We start from the raw sequence: 24292 nt of genomic DNA on the forward strand, positions 1-24292 counted from the left end.
TCCTTTCTGTTTTTCTCTCCAACAAAATATTCAAATTTTGCTTTCTACTTTGCCAAGATTTGATCCTTTAAAGTTTAGCAAAGGGATTGCTGAATAGCAGTTTGTGCGTGTATAACAGTGACATTTTAGATTATTCTCAATAGAGACATAACGTCTTTTTTAACTATTGATATACCCTGTTGAAACAATGAAGTCTAATTCAGTCATGGGTAACTCTAAATATCGATTAATTATCCTACTTATCTCTCAAATTTGGAATGGTGGTTGTGCTTTTAATTGTGGCAATTTAAATATCAGTTTTTGCTTTATTTGACAAAATGATAAAAAGAGTCTATAATAGTGCCTGTAAGGTGTTTGATGCTATGTCTGCAGTGGGATTCTGCATATGGGATTCTACATAGTGCATATGAGGTGTTTGAGGTGTTTTTGCTTGTATTTTCATTCCTATTTTTTATTTTTAAGATCCTTCTCAAGTTAATTATTTTATACTTTGTAAAAGCCCTTTTGCACATAAGGTAGAAGTCATGTTCAAAGTTTAGCTCATTAAAAGAGGGGCGGCTTAGTGATGATCTCCCTCTTAAGTTTCTTCTTGGTTGGCATTTTTATTTTTAGCAGCTGATCTTTGCTATGCAATCTTCTAACTCCAAATTTTAAAGCTATGAACTTTTTAGTTGCTGATATTTTAATATTTTATACTCTGTTGCTAGGATTGTATTAGTGGAAATTCAATTTCATTCCAGCCAAGCTAAATAAGGTTGCTGTAATATTAGCTAATTGTGCAAGGTGAGTTATCTTCATTTTCATGATTTCTATTTTCAGTACATTATTACAACATTATGTTCAAAATACTAAATTCCTTGATGTGAGACTAGCAACTTTCCATATGAAATTCAAGGAATCTTAGAAATTTTAAATTAACATAAAACATGTAGCTCAAAGAAGATGTTCAAATTTATGTTCCATCCCATCTCTCTCTTTTTGTGTTATTCATGTTCAAAATCCTAAATTCCTTGATGTGAGACTAGCATCTTTTCATATGAAATTCAAGGAATCTTAGAAATTTTAAATTAACATAAAACATGTAGCTCAAAGAAGATGTTCAAATTTATGTTCCATCCCATCCCTCTCTTTTTGTGTTATTGCTTTGGTATTTAATAATAATAATGATTTTTGTTTGGTCAGTGAGAAATTGTAGGATTCAAATTATAGATAATTTTGGGTTTTTATTTAGTGTGTTTGGGATTCAAGAATCTTTATATAGCTATTTTATTTGTTTTATCAGTTGGTTGGTTTCAACTTTGATTCATGGTTATTTTGTTCTTGACTTTCCATCTTCTGGGTATTAAATTTTCAAATTTCTTTTATTGATACGGATTGCAATGACTCCTTCCATTGGATTTCCAAATCATCCACACAGAGGTTCTATCCTCATTGTTGTTTTTGATATTATGTGCATTCATTAATCGTGGATCATTTTGTATAATTAATTAGGTATATTCTGATGTGATTTATGTTTTACAGGTCTTAAGACTGTCAGTTACAGGTATACTTTGTCTCAAAGCTATTCAATTACTTGATTACTATTAGGTTTAATTGTAAAGAAATTGAAGTTGAGTTTTTTGGATCTTAAGTAGGCATTACTCATCAGGATTGTGTAGGCCATAAGGGTACAATTGGACTTTCCTTTTAGCTATGTGCTAATTATAACGAGTAGATATGTTATCTTAGAATAAAAAATCTATCTCTAATCTTAAACACACAAAGACAGACTTGTCAGTTTGAGATAGAGTTGGCTTCTTGATATCTACAATTAATAGACAGTTGATCATGAATTTATAAATATATAATGAGTGATTTATCAAATTGATGGTTCTTTTTAGTTGTGTGTTTCCAACTTCTTTCAATTTCTTTTTGGTTTTTTTTTTCCTCCAGTTTTATAGTATCTTCTAATATACTTTGCAAAAATTCTAGAACGGTAATGCACATTTAGCTGGAAAAGAAAAATGAAAAAGAAAAGTTGTGCACATCACTTTTAAGGATTCTGCAATCACACGCTGCTGAATGCAAATTAAACTTGAAATGTCATATTTACATGTTTGCACATACCAAATTAAAAATGTCATATTAAGTTTCCACATATTGACTTGATTACTCATATGCATATTAAATTATTTATCAGATGAATGAATACTCATGCATATTGGTAGTATTTGAGAAGAGTACTAAAGATTCATAATCATATCACTTAACTTTTTAATATTGTTATTGTTGATGTGATGCTACTTTAAAGTAGTGAGAATGGGAATTTGAATTGTACATGATGATCTATAGAATAGATGGGGTTTGATGGAAGGTTGAATAATCAAAACACTTTGAAATGCATATCATTTATGCCAATGGTGTGAGACCACTCCACAAACATTTTCATGCATGATAGCTTTGTGATTGACTTTGTGTGGATGGTAGAAAAGACTCATGTTGAAGATAGATGTGAAAGCATTTTTTTAACTCTTTGCTTTCTCTTTGCCCATTAAATAATAATTTCAGGGATATAATTTTTTTTTAAAAATATTAAATTCCTATCTTGCAAATTTTAATGTTGAAGTTAGATAAAAGAGCTGCACTTATCAAGTTAAAAAAGGACCAGTGTTTTACATTCCATTTTAAGTGTGTGTTCAATGCTTGATATATTCTTTTTCTTATTTGACAATGCAATGCTTTAGAAGATGATTTTCAAACCACATGATCATATCTTTTGATTTTCATGATGGAAACGATGGACTGTATGTGATTTAAAGTCTTTGGTGTTATCTTTAATGTGAGTTACGAAATTCAATGGTGGATTAGTGAAATTAAATAATATGATTCTTATTCTGTTAAGTGGACATTTTCATGTGGTGGTCTTTGTTATTGTCAAGGAAGTTAATAAGTTATTTTCTTTTTCAAGGCATATAAGTTGCACTTTTGGGAGATCTAGGGTACCATGGAAAAGAAAGAACACTGCCGGGGGCCTGAAAACAACTTTATGTTGCTCTAACTTTATGTTACATCATACAAAGATACAATTGTATACAATAATGAAGATTTCCAGCCATGAGAAGTGGGAGCATATAAGCATAAACAAATTATTTTTGTATTTATTTGTATGTAAGTTTTTGATATTATATTATTGCAATTTTAATGTGGAAATTGTTATTATAAACCTTGATTTATTTGTTCAAATATACAAATTTTATTTATTAGTGCTTAATAAAGGCAAAAAAAAAAAAAAAAACATATAATATATTAAAATAAATTTCTTGAACTTTCCCGTGCATAGCACGGGTTAGCGACTAGTTTTTAAAAATTTGGGGGCCTTCCCCCCTTGCGTTCAAGCTGATACACGTGTCATCCGATACACCCACAAATTTTTTCGTGGTCCTAGCGTTTTTCAGATAATGAAGCGGGGTTGAAGCTAACAAATCAAAGTCGTTTGCTTGACGAAGACCAGTACTAGATGTGTGTGTGTGTGTGGATGAACAATAGTAGATTATCTTTTCATCATAGCTAGGCTATTTTATTCAAGTCCATTTATTTTTTTGTTGTATGAACCCAATTCACTCTGACAGTCATCATGGTATTTGTTCTTCCTCACCTTCTTGTTTTCTTACTAATCCTGCTACCAATTTCTTCTATTGCACAAAATAATGGTAATGTTACTGTTGGCAACTCTCTCACAGCCACTGACAACACCACTTCATGGCTATCACCTTCTGGTGAGTTTGCCTTCGGATTTCGTCCTCTCAATCAGACAGATCTCTACCTTCTTTCTATTTGGTTTGACAAAATACCAGATAAAACCGTTGTTTGGTATGCTAGAGTAGATAACCCTGTACCAAGGGGATCAAATGTGAAGCTAGATGCTGATAATGGGCTAGTCCTTACTGGTCCTCAAGGGGATGAGTTATGGACAGCTAATACAATTGTTGGTACTGTAGCCTATGGCGTTATGAGCAACACAGGCAATTTTGTACTTCAAGATAGCAGCTTTAATAACTTATGGGAGAGCTTCAAGAATCCCACAGATACATTGTTGCCTTCACAAATTGTGGAAAGATCAGCAGTGGTGGTGCTTTATTCTCGACAATCAGAGACCAACTTTTCTAAAGGGAGGTTTCTGCTAAAGCTGCGGGATGATGGGGATCTTGTGCTCAATACCATAAACTTGCCCACGGATAATGCTAATGACCCTTATTATAATAGTGGAACTGTTGCTAGTGTTAGTGATTCGGGTACTGCTGGTAAACAACTGGTGTTCAACAATTCAGGCTACATTTACATTCTGAGAGAGAACAACCAAACGTTTCCTCTAAGCCAGGTAAAGCCAGACTCAACTGCTGATTTATATTTTAGAGCTACTCTCAACTTTGATGGAGTTTTCACCCAATATTCTCACCCAAAGACATCCAATGCCAATGGAAGCTGGACTTCGCTCTGGTCCATACCAGATAATATCTGTCTTGCTACTGTTTCAAACTCAGGCAGTGGAACTTGTGGATATAACAGTATCTGCACCCTTAAATCATCAGATCAAAGGCCGAAGTGTGATTGCCCCATGGGTTACTCCTTACTTGATCCAAATGACCAGTATGGCAGCTGCCAGCCAGACTTCATACAAGGCTGTCAAGAAGACAAGCAAGATCCTGGAAAAAATCTGTATTATTTTGAAGTGCTAACAAATACAGATTGGCCAAATGCTGACTACGCGTTCCTCAAGCCTTATACTGAAGATCAATGCAAACAGTCTTGCATGGAAGATTGTATGTGTGCTGTTACCATTTTCAGAGCAGGTGATAGTTGTTGGAAGAAGAAGCTACCTCTCTCTAATGGTAGAGTGGACAGCAGCCTTAATGGTGGGAAGGCTTTTATCAAAATCAGAAACAGTAGTTCCACACCGCCTCTGGGTCCTCACTTTCCAAAGAATCAGGACAATTTGATCCTCGTGGGGTCAGTGCTTCTCGGTGGCTCTTTGTTTGTTAATATTATATTAATTGTTGCAATTTGTGTAGGTGTTTTCTTCATTTACCATAAGAAGCTCAAAAGACCTATGACCATGAGCAGTGTTAATTCTCTGGAGACAAATATGCGATGTTTTACTTACAAAGAACTTGTAGAAGCTACAGATGGGTTCAAGGAAGAATTGGGAAGGGGAGCTTTTGGTGTTGTTTACAAAGGAGCAATAAAAATGGGTTCTAGTGTTCCTGTGGCAGTCAAGAAGTTACATAGTTTGGTTCAAGATAATGAGAGAGAGTTCAAGACTGAGGTGAATGTGATTGGTCAAACACATCACAAAAATCTGGTTCGTTTGTTTGGATTTTGTGATGAGGGACTACAACGATTGCTGGTATATGAGTTCTTGAGCAATGGCACTTTGGCAAGTTTTCTTTTTGGAGACTTGAAACCCAGTTGGAAGCAAAGAATCAGTATTGCTAACGGGATTGCGAGAGGACTCTTGTACTTACATGACGAGTGCAGCACCCAGATTATTCATTGTGATATAAAGCCTCAAAACATACTTCTTGACGACTCCTACAATGCTCGAATAGCTGACTTTGGATTGGCAAAGCTTTTGATGATGGACCAAAGCCACACTCGTACTGCCATCAGAGGAACAAAAGGGTATGTTGCACCTGAATGGTTTAGGAATATGCCAATCACTGCCAAAGTAGATGTTTATAGCTTTGGTGTTATGCTACTAGAGATAATTTGCTGCCGAAAAAGCGTAGATGTGGAGACTATTGAGGAAGAAAAAGCAATTTTGACTGATTGGGCTTATGACTGCTATAGGGATGGAGTATTAGATGCTCTCGTTGAACTTGATGTGGAGATCTTGAATGACAGAGAGAAGCTGGAGAAGTATGTCATGGTTGCCATTTGGTGCATTCAAGAAGATCCATCTCTCAGACCTACCATGAGGAGGGTAACACAAATGCTTGAGGGTGTTGTTGAAGTACTTGTTCCACCTTGCCCGTGTCCTTCTAGTAGGACAGTAATTATGTCGTAGTACATGCCATCATATATCTTTTGTTTGTAGTTGAGTTTGTTTTTGGTCTGTTGCTATAATGATCTTTGTTATTTTTGTTCATGTGCTCCAAGTTGTTTATCTGTAGAAGACACTAGATATGTTTCCTTAGTTTTTCAGATATGAAGAAGTTTATTAATCAATAAAGTGTCACTAATTCCTATGGAAAGTTTGTTTTCAACTCATAAGAGGTTTGATAAACTCTGTTCTGTTTTTTGTTTCTATGAGTTTCTTGCTTCTTGTCCCGCGTGGTTGTGATTTTGCTCTCCGTTGTATTCTATTTCTTTTGTGTTTGTGCTTATAGGAAGTTATTAGCTTATCAAACACCAGGAAAAAAAAAAAAAAGAGGGAAGAAAAATAAAAACAAAAAGCTTGCGATGATATTGAGACAGATTAATCCTTGTTTTGAAGTAAAATATTTTCATTAATTTTAGGTATTTGTTTTGTTGTAAAATATTGGTAAAACAGTAAAACATTTTCGGTCAACTTAAAATTAAAAACTCAAGGAAAACAAGAAAATCTGAAGCACATTAATTTTACAAAATAGCCTATTGGCCATGAGGGTAGAGATACCTGAAGAACATATTAGATTTTGATAATATTGCCAAATCAATTGCATCTTAAATCATTTTGTGGTCAGTAACTTGATGCAAGTGAGCTAAGCTATAGCTACAAAGCAAACTTTTTTAGTTTCAGTACGTCCAATTAATTATCTATTCTTTTGCAATAAAGAAAAAATGGAGGTATATTAAGTCGATCTGAACTATATATAAGTAATTATGGAGAACTTAGTTGACAATAGTTGTTAATTTTATGGGTATATCAACATAAAATAACTTGTGCAAATGTTGCATGGGCTTATAATTTTTTTTTTCTTTTTCACTTTCAACTGTTTGTACACCCTCTCCCAGAAGTTCAAAATTCCAACAGAAACAGTTAGCTTACCCAAGGTGATAAATAAAGGTACCCTCCTGTGATTTATAATTTCTTTCCTATCTAAGTTAAGGTTCCTGTGTTTAAAGTCATGTAGTTGCGATGCAAACCACACCAACAGGCAAACTTCAAATTTATAATTAATGTGAAATGCAAATTCAATTTGATGTAAAAGTACATGCAAACAGAACTTCAATAATTGTATCCAATTAATGACCAAGCATGCCACTTCACTTTCCATTGTAAAACAATGTTGTTTTCTTTTTGCACAAGGGCAAAATTGGCTTGTGTCCTTTTTGGACAAAATAAATAGCGTTTTACCTCATTTTTCAAATTAATTAGGGAAATATCCCTCTTTTAAAAATTGACTTTTTCAAAATCAAGTTAAGTTTTATAGCGACGTTTTTAAGAATCTATAATGGCGTTTTTTAACTCAAGCGCTAGGTAAAAAAATTGCATGTAACTTGACTTCAGGAAATTGAGTAACAAAACGTCACTATAGGTCATTAAAACGTTACTATAAGCTTCTTAAAACGCCACTACAGGGTTTTAGAATTTTTTTTTTAACTCGATTTTGAAAAAGTCAATTTTTAAAAAATGGGTGTTTTTCTAATTAGTTTAGAAAAATTGATAAAATGTCATTTATTTTGCCTGGAAAGGGCAGAGGCAAATTTTGTACTTTTGCGCCACTGACTTGTCATTTGAGAGATTGAGATTAGGTTGAACGATGCAATAGTTTTGAAAGAACGCTATTCGGACTTTTACAATCACAAAAGACCAATTCTAAACCAAAGCATACTAACCCCAAAAAGAAGCTAGACTAGACTTTTCTAACGAGCTATTGCTTGTTTGAATGGACTCTTTAATTTGTTGAAAGGCTGTGACCAAATCATCCTTAAAGCCAAACAGACTGACGTGCCTAGAAATATCCATTGACTGCCAGAAAATTCAATGTACCAAGACAATAGTAACCATTGCATGTCGATGTTGACTAAGAGTTTCGCTATAAGATTGATGAATTATACATATAATTTTGTCACACTCTAATTACTCCTGACCTTAACTCCCATTTTGTTTATTGAATTATTGGCAATGGCTTTAGCTTTTGCTCTTACTCAAACTCTCTTTTCTTTGCTGCTTCTGCTACCAATTTACAGTACTGTTGCTCAAACTAATGGTGCCATTACATTGGGTGCTTCTCTCTCAGCAACTGATAACTCTTCTTGGTTCTCACCTTCAGGTGATTTTGCCTTCGGTTTTCGTCAACTCAGCAATACAGATCTCTTCTTGCTTTCTATATGGTGTGCCAAGATTCCTGACAAAACCATAGTTTGGTATGCAAATGAAACACTTGCACCAAGAGGATCACAAGTGAATCTAACTGCTGACAATGGGCTAGTACTTACCAGCCCTCAAGGCCAACAGTTGTGGAACTCTAGCTCGCTTAATGTTGCCTCTGGTGTTATGAACGATACAGGCAACTTTGTGCTCAAAGATAGTAACTCCAATGAGGTATGGTCGAGCTTCAACAATCCTACTGATACGATTTTGCCTACACAGACTATGGAAAATGAAGCAAGGGTCACTTTTTTCTCGACAATCAGAGACCAACTTTTCCAAAGGAAGATTCCAGGTACGACTTCTTGATGGGAATCTTGTGCTCAATACCATAAACTTGCCCTCAACATATGCTAATGACCCTCCTTATTATAAAAATGGAACTATTGGTGATAATAATAATTCAAGTCCTGGTATACAATTGGCCTTAAACGAGTCAGGCTACATGTACATTGTGAGAGAGAACAAACAAAGATTTGTTCTTGGAGAGGGAGTAGTAAACTCAGAAACTGATTACTATTATAGAGCCACTCTCGACTTTGATGGGGTTTTCACCCTATATTCTCACCCAAAGACTTCCATTGGAAGCTGGACTGTCGTCTGGTCTGTACCAGAAAACATTTGCACGGATATTTTTCTTGAAAATGGTGGTATTGGTGCTTGTGGGTTTAACAGTATCTGCACCCTCAAAGATTCAAGGCCAACATGTAAATGCCCACCTGGGTACTCTTTAATCGATCCAAATGATCAGTATAGTAGCTGCAAAGCGGACTTCATACAGGGTTGTGAAGAAGATAAGCTTAGTTCCACAAAAGATATCTATAGTGTAGAGGAACTAACATATACTGATTGGCCAACATCAGATTACCTAAGGTTGGAGCCTTTTGCAGAAGTGGATTGTAGAAATTCTTGCCTGCAAGATTGTATATGTGCTGTTGCAATATTTACAGAAAATAAAACCTGTTGGAAGAAGAAGCTACCACTCTCAAATGGGAGATTTGACGGCAAATTTAGTGGGAAAGCTTTTATCAAGGTTAGAAAATCCACTATATCTATACCTGGTTCTTATTTCCCAAATCCAAACAATACTCCAGATCGAGAGAAGAAAAACCAGGACGGTTTGATAATTCCAGGGTCAGTGCTTTTGGGTTCTTCCGTATTTGTTAACTTTATATTGATTGGTGCTTTTTGTTATGGTTTTTTCTTCATTTACCAGAAGAAACGTAACAAAATTAACAGAGGTAGTAGTGCCTTGGATATAAATTTGCATTGTTTTACATACAAAGAGCTTCAAGATGCTACAAATGGGTTCATGGAAGAGTTGGGAAAGGGGGCTTTTGGAATTGTCTACAAAGGAGCAATCCAGATGGGTTCTAACATCCCTGTTGCAGTCAAGAAGTTATATAGTTTTGCACAAGATAGTGACAAGGAATTCAAAGCTGAGCTTAACATAATTGGTAAGACACATCACAAAAATCTGGTTAGACTAATCGGATTCTGTGAAGAGGGGCAACAACGGTTACTGGTATACGAGTTCTTAAGCAATGGCACATGAGCAGATTTCCTTTTTGGAGATTTGAGACCAAATTGGAAGCAAAGAATCCAAATTGCTTTTGGAATTGCAAGAGGACTCTTGTATTTACATGAAGAGTGCAGCACCCAGATAATCCATTGTGATATAAAGCCTCAGAACATACTTCTTGATAAATATTACGAGGCTCGAATTTCTGACTTCGGATTAGCAAAGCTCTTGATGATGGGTCAAAGTCATACTAATACTGCCATTAGAGGAACAAAAGGGTATGTTGCACCCGAGTGGTTTAGGAATATGCCAGTCACTGCTAAAGTTGATGTATACAGCTTCGGTGTCATGCTACTAGAGATCATTTGTTGTAGGAGAAGCGTAGATATGGCATCTGGCAGAGAGGAGACAGCAATTTTGACTGATTGGGCTTATGACTGCTTTAGAGAAGGAACATTAGATGCTCTTGTAGAACATGACATGGAGGCCTTGGAAGACAGAGAGAAGCTAGAAAGGTTTGTCATGATTGCTATTTGGTGTATTCAAGAAGACCCATCTCTTAGACCAACTATGAGGAAGGTTATGCAGATGCTTGAAGGAGTTGTTGATGTACCTGTTCCACCAAGTCCTTCTCCTTTTACAACTACAACGAGTTTGTAAAACTTTACAGTCACTTTGTATTATCTATTTGCAATCTTTCCTAAGGGAAGTGATTTGTAGTCAAGTTCGTATTGTGCTCCATTCAGACAACTCTGTTTTTAATTTTAGTTTGTGCCTTTATGAATAAGAGAGCTCAACAAATGGACATTGCTGTAGTGGATATGTATGTGGTTCTTCAAAAATGATTATTAGATTCAATAAGAATTAATGAAATTCATCTATAGCTCAAACGAAGATTAGCATACTTGAAACCAGAAGTCACATGTTGTAAACTGGGTAATGCTAGCAAGGATGTTCTTCTTGTGTGATCATGTGTCTACTCTTTTCCTAGTTTGTTGCATTTTGACGTTGTTTTTGTTCTTCCAACTCTAGCTTTTGCTTCCTTTACTCTATCAAAGCCACATATGATTCTCATTGATGTGAAAGCTACACGTGACTCTCATTGATGTCAAACCTACAGGTTTACAAATTCTGTAATATACTGGACATAAATGCAAACCGTGGCTATCACGCCATGGCGGCAACAGTATCTCTGGGTCTAGCGTGGATCCAAAAGTCCAAATTCCTTGTTTACAGAGAATTCATGTATATTTGGTTTAGCTTTGATTTGTTTTTTTTTTTTCTCGATTCCGTGTTGAATCATTCTCCAAAACTATGCACGAACATGAAAGTCAACTCAGCAGTCACAATTCATGGAACTTTTATGCGCGTTTGCTTGCATTACATTGTCTACTTTTCAATAGCCATATTTCCAGCCATAGGTATATTGGCCAATGTCTTGCTGCATGCAATAGAATTGAGGGGACAAAATTTCAAAAACGTGCAAATAAATCAACTTTGGAAATCAGAAAATCAATCCTTCTATATTCATGGAACCGTACTTGAATCATGGTGCAGGGACACCATGATATTGTGGGAAGCCTTAATTCAGCATTTGCTTGGACTATTAAGAATCAAGTTGTATCGGTTTGACATTCTCAAAAAAAAAAAGTTGTATCGGTTTGGTGCTATGCTTAGATTTTGTAAGGTCATTTTTTTTTTTTTTTTTTGGTTATTTGTGTTCGTTTGGTGTTATGCTTAGATTTAATTAATGCACTGTCAAGGATATTGTAGCTGAATTTGACACATTTCCATACACTAAAGTGTTTGGAGGGTTTTAGGGGAAAAGGGTTAAAGCTGTGAGGTTAAATGATTTGATTAATGCATTAAATCAACACACATAAGATTATAAATCTTCTACTATTTGTATTGAAAATCTTATAAATGTGTTGTACTAATACTCAGTTTTTTTATAAAAATAAAAAAATAATTATCCAATCCATGAGCCATCCCAATTCGCATGGATTGGGTTAGGATGAGTTAGAACCCTCTGATTGATTGAGTTGAATTGGTTTAAAGGAAAAAGTGTTTGAGCAGTAGGGTTAATAGCATATTGTAATTATCTCTAAAAAAATAATTTGATTAATGCATTAAACTAACACAAATAAGATTATAAATCTTCTACTATTTGTATTGATAATCTTATAATTGAGCTGTTCTAATACTCAATTTTTTTATAAAAATAAAAATAATTATTATTCAATCCACAAGCCATCCCAATTCACATGGATTGAGTTGGGATGAGTTAGAACCTGTGATTGATTGAGTTTGATTGGTTTTTTTTCAACCCAATCATAGTGGGTTGGAATGAAAAAACTCCTCAACCAAACCCATGCACTATGTAGTAGTACCTATTTTCACAATAAAGTTTGCAGTCAGTCCAATCATCAGTCTTCATGGTAAGAATGAAAGCCTATCTTAATATTTGAAAGAATGAGCCCTAGAATATTAGTATTTGACCCCATTAGCGTAAATGTCATGTATCCTATTTGGGGAGAGAGACCATTTGTCTTATAAAAATAAATAAAAAATAAAAAATAAAAAACAAAAAAAAAACTAACTCATTGATATATCAATTACTCACTTCTTAAACCAACTACTCTAAGAGCATTAGTTGAAAAAATATTTTTTTAAAAATTTTATAGGAAAAAAAAAACATTTTTACAATTTTTTTTTTAAATTTTTTCATGAAAGTAGAATTAAAACTTTTTTAAAATAATCTATTATTTAATTCTCAGCACGGAACTCAACTCTTATATGTCCCCTCACATCACTTTCAATGATTACACAACATCTATACTGCATTAATAAAACTTTGTCATAGGCCTACATTATAGCTCTATCATCTAGGCGACCATGCATAGCATCAGTTTTGCGCCTTTTGCTTTTGCCATGCTATAATTAAAATGAATTCAAGAACATGATTCACTAATTTAGTACAAAGTGTTATCTCAACCAAGACAACTAAATTCAATAGCCATGTGTTGGAATTTAATTGGAAAACCTGTACTAAGTTTCACCCACTTAAAAAAAATAAAAAATAAAAAATTCTAATCCTTGAGTAGTGGAAGTTTCCTCAAGCACAAATGCACGTGAAGCAGAGAGACTCCTCTGGCAACAGATCTTGATACGATGTCTCTTTACTTCATTGTTGATTGTGTTTCTGAAGAGGGGATATAGAAAAGGAATATTAATACTTATTTGATTAAAATTAAGCTTCCACATCTGTTGGTTATACCTCTTTCTAGAACGAAGATCAATTTTTAATTATACAAGAAAACCTTATTGACCATGAACATACAGATGAAGTTTTTCTTATGGTGAATGTTTCAAAATGCAATTAATTAATGAATCTGATTTGACAACTGAACCTGCAGTGCTCTCAAAATTCAAAATCAAATGGAATGATCAACAAAAGATTAGTGACCTATACTTGGACCAGAAAAAATCTTGCTTATTTTATGTCAACAGTTTACCTGACAATCTCCAAGGACACAACTGCTCAATGGTCAATTACTTTTTTCAATATAAAATTCATCTCATGTTTTACAGAATCAGATCAACAAAACATATGAGCCTAACCAAGCTACTGATTATAAATGACCTCATAGATTTTTTTTTTTTTGATAGGTAATCAGAAATTTATTAATAAAGAGAAAAAAGAAAAGAAAAGTACAAGTTGTTCATGATGATGAACAAGAAGAAGAAAAAAAAAACAACACAGCAAAACAAGAAATTAGGAAACTAAGCTAAGAGAAGACATAAACTCAGAGAGAGAAGAACATTCAGTAAAACCCCAACACCGAGACCACTCCCAAAGACTACGTTGGCATAAAACTTTTAACTCGTCCAAAGTCTTCTCATTATCCTCAAAGGAACGACGATTTCGTTCCAACCACACAATCCACATTAAGCACCCTGGAACCAAATTCCAGATGTCTGAATTATGTTTCCCGAGCCACTGATGCCAGCAAGATAACAAACCCGCCACTGATCCTGGCATAACCCAATGAATACCAAAGGCCTGAAGCATAAAAGTCCAAAGGGAATGAGTAATAGGACAGTGAAGAAGAAGATGGTCTACTGACTCCCCATCACAACAACACATACAACACCAAGTAGCCAACGGACGACCCCTAAGCATTAGATTGTCCAAAGTGAGGATCCGACCATGAGTAGCTGTCCACAAAAAGAACGCCACTCGTCTAGGAATCTTTGGTTTCCAAACACCCTTCCAAGGAAACAAAGAATTCGAAGCACCCCGAATCGCATGGTAATAAGACCGGGTGTCAAAATTTCCATCACCCTTCAACCGCCAACAAAGAGTATCACTCCTATCACCCCGAGGAATGCGAGTTTGGATAAGCTGGAGAAGAGAATAAGATGCAGCTAACTCCCAATCTTCAAAAACTCTATAGAACCTTAAATCCCATACTCTAACAGTACCCCCATCTGGCATCCACAAAACCTCAGAGATACAAGCATCCTTGACCGCTGAACACATATAGAGATCAGGATAGAGATTTTTTAGAGTATTATCACCAATCCACCTATCATGCCAAAAGCGTATACGAGTGCCTTCACCCACTACGAAAGACAGATGCTTAGAGAAGCTCTCCCACCCTTCATAAATGACCTCATAGATTAATCAGGGAATATAACATCCGTGGCAACGCTACACAAGAATAGAAACTTTTCCTAGTTTTTGCAAGTTCTGAGCAAATACATAATTATAGTCTAGTGGTTTGCCCAAAGCACTTATGCAATAGGTAGCTAAGTTTCCTAAGTATGTGAGGTTCCATTACCATGGGACAATTTCTTTCCCAAGCCTGTCTATGCGTGTATAAACATGCATAGAAACACAAGAGACACTAATAAGGGTGACCTAGGAAAAGTCCATTTATGTATACTGTACCCTTTTCATAATATCACTTTAATAAAATGAAAGAAAATTTTGAATTCTTAACTCTCTGTCCTTGTGAGAACATTCTTTAACTTTGGTATGAGCATGATGCGGTCTGCTTGTGTATCTTGCAGACCCTTTAGCTGTTCAAGCCATTTTAGCAAATCAATCTGAGGCCCATGGACAACCCAAGGTTTAGGTGACCCATTTTATGCCTCTGGCACATGGATATATTATCAATTATCCTTAACTTATTAGTACTATCCTCAACTATCTTTAAATATATAAAGATCAACCAAATAAATTAACTTTGGAACTTACACTGCTAGAAGAGGCTTGAGATCGTAGGCTATCGAGGGCAACCATAAATTCTGCACGCAATCGTGCCTCCATAGCAGTCCTTGCTGCACTCTCTGCCTGCAACCGTGCCTCCATCTCAGCCCGTGCCGCACTCTCTGCCTGCAGTTGTGCCTGTATCACACTCCGTGCTGCACTTTCCTCCTGCAACTTCAACTTCATCTCACCAAGCTGCTCTTCAAGTGCATCACGCTCCATTTGAACCTCACCAAGCACCTCTTTCTGCTCTGGGATCGACCCATGTCTCTGGCCCCGTACATGGCCTGGTCTAGAACCAATCACTGAATGAAACAATTCATCCTCAGTTGATGACGATAGTGGCCCCCCCTCTTGTTCAGACTTCTGAGTAATTAACTCGTTAACTTGCTCCTGCAATAAGAACGCAAACACGCATCAGGTAGAACACACACAGAAATGTAAAATAGAAGCATCACACAAAATTTTTACTAACATAAATCTGTCTGGCATTGTCATCACTCCAAGTACCATCAGAATGACGATGGCACAGAAGCCATGTCCTGTATTCACTAGGCTGCTGACCAGTCAGGGGGTCCCGCTGTATTCAAGTTAACATAAAAGATTAACTAATAAATTAAAGACAAATGTAAAAAATAATTACTTTTTTATCATTAATTTTTCTACTCACCGCATCATAACTCACAGCTGCAAAAGACTTGCTTCCTGTGATTTTACCTGTCTTTTGCTTCGATCGGTTTTCTTTATTTCTATCACTAATGGTCTTCATAGGATAAACATATTCAAGTAGTCAACGTAGTGTACGTAATTGGAATGAAAAAGAAAACTTAGCAAACATAATTTAAGGGAATAGGAGGAAAATAAAGTAAATAGCATATAAAAGATGCACGGATTTTTACCTTAAAATCATCAGTACCAAAGTATGCAATAAGAGACTCCCATTGCTGCTCTGTGACCTCCTTGGGTCGGTTCTGCCTGCGATCCTCATCGTTGTCGTACTTACTGTAGTCCTTGGAGAGTTTTGCTCGCCAACCCCGATATCTTCGATTAGCCAACTGTAATATGCTGGCTCTTCGCAAGGGCGTATCTGGGACTCTCCACCTACCCTAAAATGACAACAAATAAAATACAATTGACAAACTAATAAAATAACAAATAGATTATTTACATTACACAAACAAACACACACACACGCATATATATACATACATATTTCCTTACTTACCAACACGGCTGCAACAATGTTATCTTTTGCCTCCTGCGGTACTTCTGCCCACTTCTTAACATTAAGCGGTGCATACGTTCTCATCTGTTGTACCACCTCATCCACAAACATCCGCTGATTTGGCCCCACAGCTGAATTAGACTTGTCTGAGAACTCAATGTCCAACTTCCCATCAGTACTCTCTTGTGCTCTCTTAGCCAGCTTCAAGCCTTTTGCAGGTCCTCGTCCTTTCTTTCTGCTTGAGGCTGAAGCTGTAGTATTAAACATCACAACCTTAGACCAATTCAAAAGGTCTAACAAGTATAAATGCATTAACAAAACTAATCATATTGTAATAATGGACTTATACTTTCAGATGTTATTGTTAGTGTGTCCACTGAGAGCTCCGAAGGTGCTGATGATTGTGCAGGAAGGGGTGTATGCATGGAGGGATCAGTAGGTTGCTGATCAGACTGAGCATCTGTATGGTCTGGCTGTGATGCACCCATAATGTCCTACACAAAAGTGTAAACAAATGGCAACTTTAATACCTGTGTCTGTGTGGTCTGTGCACATACAAACTGTAATTGAACCTATTACAACATGTGAAATGCTTCACATGCCACTTTGCAATCGGTAAATTGGATAGTTTTTATTCAAACAGAGAAAATGCTGAATCTGTTTGCCAAGAACACATCCTCTGAGAACAAGGGAAAAATCTTATGGAACTTCTCAAGACAAAGTGATGCAACAGCTCATTAATGCATTCAAGAGCCATTTGCAATGCATGCATAACACAGATTTATGATGATGATTAATGATGAGGATTTAAGGCTTTTATCCATGAGTAGATGGATGCCAAAACTTTATAGAACACCTCAATATATCACATCTCTGTACCATTCTCCCTCACTTAAAACTATAGTAATCAATAACTCATATCATCATCAATATCAACCTGAACCACTCAAAACCGTCCAACCCAATCCGACCAGACACCAAACAGCCGGCTCTGAGTTCACTTGCAGTCGAAAATGGGTTCTGTTAATCAAGACTCACTAGGATTCAGGTGGGTGTCAGGTTTTCATATCATTATGCAAAACTGGTAAACCCGACCCGGCCAAATTCTTTTAAAAACTAAGAAAGCTACATGTCATTTTCACATTGGCTATTTACATTTCTCACTTCTCCAATAACAAATATGTGCTCTCTCTCTCTCTCTCTCTCTCTCTCTCTCATATTTTGTGGCTTCTACGCAATCTACTAGCCAAGCTCCTGGACTAGATCTCGACTTTGGGCTTAGTGATTCAATCCCACAATCCGAGCTAGATGCCAAGATCATATGGCTTAAATTAATAGCACTCATTTGAAACTTCAAGAACTACAAGTGCTCAGTGACCAAAAGTTTAAGGTAAAGAGTTTGTAAATGCTTCACTTTCTAGATCAACATCACATGTAGAAATCATCCCATATAGAATAACAGCCATCATTTATTCACACAACAAGAACTAATTAACAACATCTAGCTACAAATGAAGAATAGGAGAGAGACCTGTTGTGAAGGGGAAGCAACAAAAGCAATGTCCACGTCTTCAAGCGTTTCTTCATTAGCAGTGGGCGCTTCTTCTGCTTCTCTTGTACTTGGACTCTGCTCCTCCTCAGTTTTCTCTTGCTCTTCTTCTTCATGCTCCTCATGGTCTTGCTTAGGACCCTCCTCAACCTCTGATTTGGATTTCACTTTGAGTTTGTTAGTGCTTACCTCTCCTTGTTCCTTCACCTCCTTTTTGTCCTTGATCTTCTTCTTCTTCTCTCCTTCCAATTCCAATATTCTAGCACTCCTCCTCTTCTTCTTACCCACTTCTTCTTCTCCCACCTCACCCATTTTCACTCTCTCCCTAAAATTTTAAATTTCCAAAATTAAACCAAAAAAAAAAAAAAATTAAAATTTATGAAATTGGGGAACTGGGTATTGGAGAAAATTGAGAAAGTGATAATGGGTTACCTTTAATTTGAGTGAATCAGAGTGGATTTTCCGATTTGGGGATTTAGGGTTTTTCAGAGCTGACAGGATTTGCAGGGGTTTGAAAAGCTATTAAGGCGAAAAAAAACAAAACAGAACAGAACGAAACGTTGTTCGAAACTTTTTTGTCGGGGCTAAGCTAACATATTATTATCGCCACGATAAAGTTGCTAAGGGATCGCCAATTTATCGCGATGAAAGAAGTAACGTACATCGCTATAATACAGACTACAGTGCGGGTTCCAACTTTATCACGTCGAGAATGATAAATGTGACAACTAACAAGTGTCTACACTTTTGCCACAATAATGTAACTGAAAAAAAATTGAAAGTGCATTCTCATCTGGTCTTTTAAAATATAAAATATAGTTCTTGTCCTGCAAAATTATTAGTTTACATTATATTAGTATAATATAAGACTATGCTTTCAAAAAAAAAAAAGACTATAAGATTTACATTGTATATTCTCTCAAAAAAAAAAAAAAAAAAAAATTAAATTACATTGTATAAAATAAATTTTGTGAAAATTTTTGCCACATTAATATAACTGCAAAAAATGTATTATATTGTATACATTTGTTTTATCTACAATATAAGATTTATATTAGTAGTATAATTATAAACCAACAATTATCAATTTTTTGTTATAGAGTATATCAATTATCATAAGTAAAAATAGGGTAAAGACATTCTACAGGTAATATTGTATTTTGCAAAAAATTATACAAGAAATTATACAAGTACGTGAACTATAGTATTGGTTTTGCGTTTTGATGAAAAATGAGTTACGTTAAAATGTATCTTCTATGCTCAAACTTTTGATAGCTTGACAAGGTTGAAAAGAATGGTTCTAAAGTAAGGTAATCACATTCATCACATTGCCTTCGCACACTAAAGATACGTTTGGTACACTAAGAGTCTGTTTGGATTGAACTTATTGTTGCTAAAACTGAAAACTGAAAACTGAAAGTACTGTAGCAAAATAATTTTTAAATATGTGAATAGTATCATGGGACCCATTTTTAATATTTTTTAGTGTGTGAACAGTGATGAACAGTGCTGCTACAATACTGCTACAGTGTTGCTGCAGTGTTAGTTGTCCCTTGGAACGCGTGAAGTGAGGAAAAAAAAAAAAAAGGAAAAACGCAGCTTTGGATTCAGCGGAAAACGCTGAATCCAAACGACACCTAAATAAGAATTACGACAGGAATTGTAATTTTTATTACTAGGAATAAAATGTGTTGTAATGTAATAACTAAACTTATTCATTAGTTTGGTTGTGAGTTATAACATTAAAATGAAACTTAACATTCATTTTTGTAATTAAGGCTAAAGTTTTCTTTTATGCAACTCTCTTATACCCACACTCACTCATAGTATAGGGTATTTAGATGATTTGAATCGAGTAGGATTTTATGCTATATAAATGCTATTGTAACCTTAATTTTTCATATAGTAAATTGATATTTACTTGTTCTCATGGACGTAGGCACATTGCCAAATCACACAAATTCTCTATATTGATTTTTCTCATCTCTATTTTTTAATCTAGCTTAACTAATTTTCACAACATCTGCCATCAGTAGATTGGAGATGACTGACGTTTGGGCTATTACTAGAGGTAGAATAAATTAAGGCCACCCTATGTTTCCACCCATGATGAAGAGAAAAGGGGATGGGGGGTCACCTGTCCAAGGCTTCTCTCAAGATTGATTAGATTGAATGGAGATCCGTTAATTAAGATAGAGAAGGAGCTATATAGATACATTTATTTATCCTTACAGAAGCCTAATTTCCTCATTACTCAAAAGATATATGAAATACCACTCCATCTTATCTAACGCTTTCTTCATGTCAATCTTTAGTGTCATGACTTATGTACCCTTGCTTTCCTTTCATTTTCCACATCAAGTTAGGTATTTCTTGGACAATTATGGTGTAACCTTGGATCACTCTACCCGTTACAAAGGCCCCCTACCAAGGTGAAATATAATGTTTGGAAGTATTTGTTTTCATGTAGATCACATTATATAAATTAATTAGCCTAAAAAGATCCACTTTGGAGGTCTCATCCACTAGACCTGCCTGCTATCCAGACTAGAATAAATGAAGCTTTTCTAATAAATAAATAAAAGCTACTAATGGAGGAAGACTTCCTATGGATAAGAAACATAGGATGAAAGAGAGTCAAAAAAAAAAAAGGATAGGATTTTTATTTAAAAAATTATAGAGAGAATTAATCATTTTAATATTTGTCGAGAGACAATTTTTCTGACATGCCACATGTCTTAATTTCATTTGCCCACTCACCAAAAAAATACTCATATAAGCCCCATAAATTATTTTGGGCCCTCACAAATATTTCTCATATTATTACCCAAATTGGGCTCTCACAAATATTTCTCATATTATTACCAAAATTATGCCACAAAATTATACCATCTCTATAAAAGGCCAAACTTATTTATCATTGGCAAAACCCAAAAAGCCCAGTAAATTCATTACAAAGCCTATTGCTACACGTCACACTTTACAAAGCCCATTGCTACACGACACCGATTACACGGCATCTATTACAAAGCCCATTGCTACTCGATATTTATTACAAAGCCCATTGCTACACGACACCAATTACAAAGTCCGTTACTTTACAAAGCCTGTTACTACACAGCACCCATTACAAAGTTCGTTGCTACATAGCATCCTTTACAAAGCCCGTTGCTATATGGTACCATATTACAAGCTAGGAGAAACACTTGGCAATATTTATCAAAGCCCAGACCCGCACCTGGCATTAATATTTTACAAAATCCCAAAAGATTTTTAAAAGTCCAAATACTACTTTTTGCAATATCTTATTAAAAGCTCAAATATTATTTTGGCAACATTTTACAAAAAACCCAATACTAATTCGGTAACATTTTATTAAAAAAAAAAAAAACCAAAACTATTAATTTTTGGGCAAACAATTATTCTCTCAAAGCCCAAATATTATTTGGCAAAGATATTATATCATGCTCAAAGCCCAAAGTTAATAATCATTGGCAACAACATATTTTGACATGCTAAATTCCCTAGAAAATATGATAACTCATGGGAAACATAGACATATTACCAATCTCATAAAACCATTTATTCTACAAAATTTATGGGAATTATACTTATCTTTTCCATAAGAAATTACAATTATAAAAGCCCATGTATATTACAAACTCATGGCAAGATAATTTATTTTGCAAAGACATGCAAGCCCAAGAGCTTAATGACAAGGCCCAACCAAAATAATCCAGCCCAAGTGCCAAATCTTAGCAACTAAAGCTCATGTGGGTGACTAAAATTGTTAAGCCAATTACAATCCAGTTTCAGCACATCTAGACTGACAGTTGGGACCCACTACAATCACCTTCAGCTTGTCAAATTAGGTTAGAGGGGGACATATGTCAAGCTAAGCTTAAACCCTTCCTTGGCAAGTTGATTTCTTGATGATCGACAAAACGTGAAGGTTGTGCTAATGCGTGAAGGCCAAAGTTAGCCACCTCTTCTCTCTTTTCTAATAAATTCGATCAAGAGGCTAAGGAAAGCAATAACCATACCTTCGAAGTTTTTGGAATTACTACTAAACAGCTCATTACCTTACTAAAAATATGTATTATTTGGTTCATAAACCAAGCATATGAACCTTAATGGGGGAAATTTACGGAAATGTGATTTGTAAGGCACCAAGGAGATCTCCAACAGAGTTTCCAACAAGGGTCTCCAAGATTGACTCTTGGCTTTGAGTGACACAATCTACCCTAGAAACTCTGATACTAGCAATAGATAACCAAGATCAGTAGCCCTAATACATACTCTAATCTCATTGGCTGAGGACAATCCAGCATTTAATGCTAAGTCAGAACCTCTAGCTAACATTACCTGAAATAGCAATTACTTCTTAAAGCTGGACATACCATTCTTGGCCAAATCCTAGGATGGATTTTCTGAAAATTTATTGCTAATTGGGACAGATTTTAGCTGAGATTTTTTGCTAAATACCCCCTTAAACTCAGTTATAAATAGAGTCCCTCATCAACACACCAAGACAAACCATACCACAAGAGAATGACTAATCTCTCATAGCTTCTCTAATTATTCTCGTGCTCTAATTATCTTCTTAGCTCTTTAATGAGGTTCAGAGGTTCTAAGTTCTCAAGTTAGTAACGAAGCTCTTCAATCCTTAGATTATAAATACCCTCACACTACTACTTATAAATACTTATCCATCTTGGAGCAGAAAATTACAGCAACATAGCTAAATATTCTCTCACTACTCATTCATACTACCAAAATGATCCCTACTACTCACTACACATACAACTATTATGAGCATACCTTGGCATAAAAGTGATCTTTTTATACTAGTTGGAATCTCTCTCTCCCTTCATCTCATACTAAGCTTTCTCCATCATTTGTCATAATGGATCCTATAGAATTTGTCTATTGTTTTATAATTGAAGGCTATAATGTATTTGTGACTATAGAATTTTTCCCTCATGTTATTATAATGGAAGATTATCTGTCAATGGGCCCTTTCGATAATGACTTTAGAGATGTAGATACTCTGTTCAATGGTATGTCCAGCTTTAAAAAGTATTTGTTGTTTCAGGTAATATCAGCTGAAGGTTTTAACTTAGAATTAAATGTTGGATTGTCCTCAGACAATGAGATTAGATCATATATTAGGGCTAATGATTTTGGTTATTTGTAACTAGTATTAGAGTTCCTAAGGCAGATTATGTCACTCCAAGCCAAGTGTCAATCTTCGAGCCCCTTGTTGAAAACTCTGTTAGGGATCCCCTTGGTGTCCTTCAAACCACATTTCCTTAGGTTTCCCCATTAGGGTTCATGTGCTTGGTTCATGAATCAAATGATTTTTAGTAAGGTAATGAGTTGTTTAGTAGTAATTCCAAAAACTTCTTTTTATTGATGTAATGTAATCGTAATTTCTTGTGGATAATATTCCCATAAATTTTGTAGAATAAATAGTTTTATGAGATAAGTAATATGTCATAAATTATTTATATCTCCCATGAGTTTGTATATTTGCTAGGGAATTTAATATGTCAAAATATTTTGTTGCCAAAGATTATTAAATTTGGACTTTAAGCATAATTTAATATTTTTGCTAAATAATATTTGGACTTTCATGGAATAATTTTTTGCCCAAAAATTAATAGTTTTGGGTTTTTGATAAAATGTTGTCAAAATAGTATTGGGCTTTTGTAAAATAATGCCAAAATAATATTGGGTTTTTTTGTAAAATATTGCTAAAGTAATATTTGGGCTTTTGCAAAAATATTACCAAGAATAGTACTTGGGTTTTAAATAGAATATTGTCAAAATAGTATTTGGGCTTTGATGAAATATTGCCAAAAATAACAGTTGAGAATTTTAATAAGAATAATGTTACAAACATAAATTATTTTTACAATATGTTCATGTAACCAACCTCTTATTGGTTTTCATCTAGGCCCACCATTAATATTACTTTTTTATTTACCAATAATCACTCATAACATCAATAGTTTGTAAAAATTTTTGTAAAATAGTTTATATCTCTATCATTATTCTTTTAATAATATTTTGGGATTTTGTAAAATATTTCAAGGTGCGGGCCTAGACTTAGATAACTATTGCTAGGTGTTTCTCCTAGACTTGTAATGGATGTCGTGTAGCAACAGGCTTTGTAATGGGTGCCTAGCAGCAGGGTTTGTAATAAATTTGTTGGGCTTTTTGGATTTTGCCCATAAGATAAATGGGTATGGGCTTTTATTGAGATGACATAATTTGGTGGCCCAACATTGGTAATGATATGTGAAATATTTTTGTGGGTACAATTTTAATAATAATATGGAAAACATTTGTAAAGATCTAAAATAATTTGTGGCGTTATAGTTTTG

General features: G+C 35.0%; 2 protein-coding genes and 1 pseudogene across 5 annotated transcripts; 2 read left to right on the plus strand and 1 right to left on the minus strand.

Moving 5' to 3' along the window:
- Positions 1–3449: 3449 nt before the first annotated feature.
- Positions 3450–6230, plus strand: LOC115981863 (G-type lectin S-receptor-like serine/threonine-protein kinase RLK1). The gene has a single exon (XM_031104279.1). It carries the CDS (start codon positions 3614–3616, stop codon positions 6041–6043), a length of 2430 nt encoding a protein of 809 aa, XP_030960139.1. The 5' UTR covers positions 3450–3613; the 3' UTR covers positions 6044–6230.
- A 1856-nt stretch (positions 6231–8086) lies between these two features.
- On the plus strand, positions 8087–10514 carry LOC115950257 (annotated as a pseudogene). The gene has a single exon (XR_004083049.1). The product of XR_004083049.1 is annotated as a G-type lectin S-receptor-like serine/threonine-protein kinase RLK1 (transcript).
- Positions 10515–12673: 2159 nt separating this feature from the next.
- Positions 12674–18552, minus strand: LOC115981887. Of its 3 annotated transcripts, none has more exons than XM_031104330.1 (9): positions 18336–18550; positions 17886–18228; positions 16704–16848; positions 16355–16605; positions 16029–16235; positions 15800–15892; positions 15605–15709; positions 15118–15522; positions 12674–13056 (listed from the first exon to the last, which is right to left on the minus strand). In XM_031104330.1, the coding sequence occupies exons 2-9, from the start codon at positions 18213–18215 to the stop codon at positions 13039–13041; spliced, it is 1554 nt and encodes a 517-aa protein (XP_030960190.1). In that variant the 5' UTR covers positions 18216–18228; positions 18336–18550; the 3' UTR covers positions 12674–13038. The 3 variants fall into 3 exon arrangements, with proteins under 3 accessions (XP_030960190.1, XP_030960183.1, XP_030960175.1); XM_031104323.1 differs by lacking the exon at positions 12674–13056 and adding an exon at positions 13588–14516 and having other exon boundaries at positions 18336–18551; XM_031104315.1 differs by lacking the exon at positions 12674–13056 and adding an exon at positions 13589–14387 and having other exon boundaries at positions 18336–18552.
- Between the last annotated feature and the right edge of the window lie 5740 nt (positions 18553–24292).

The sequence above is a fragment of the Quercus lobata genome, chromosome 1, assembly GCF_001633185.2.
Source record: "Quercus lobata isolate SW786 chromosome 1, ValleyOak3.0 Primary Assembly, whole genome shotgun sequence".
Taxonomy (NCBI): domain Eukaryota; kingdom Viridiplantae; phylum Streptophyta; class Magnoliopsida; order Fagales; family Fagaceae; genus Quercus; species Quercus lobata.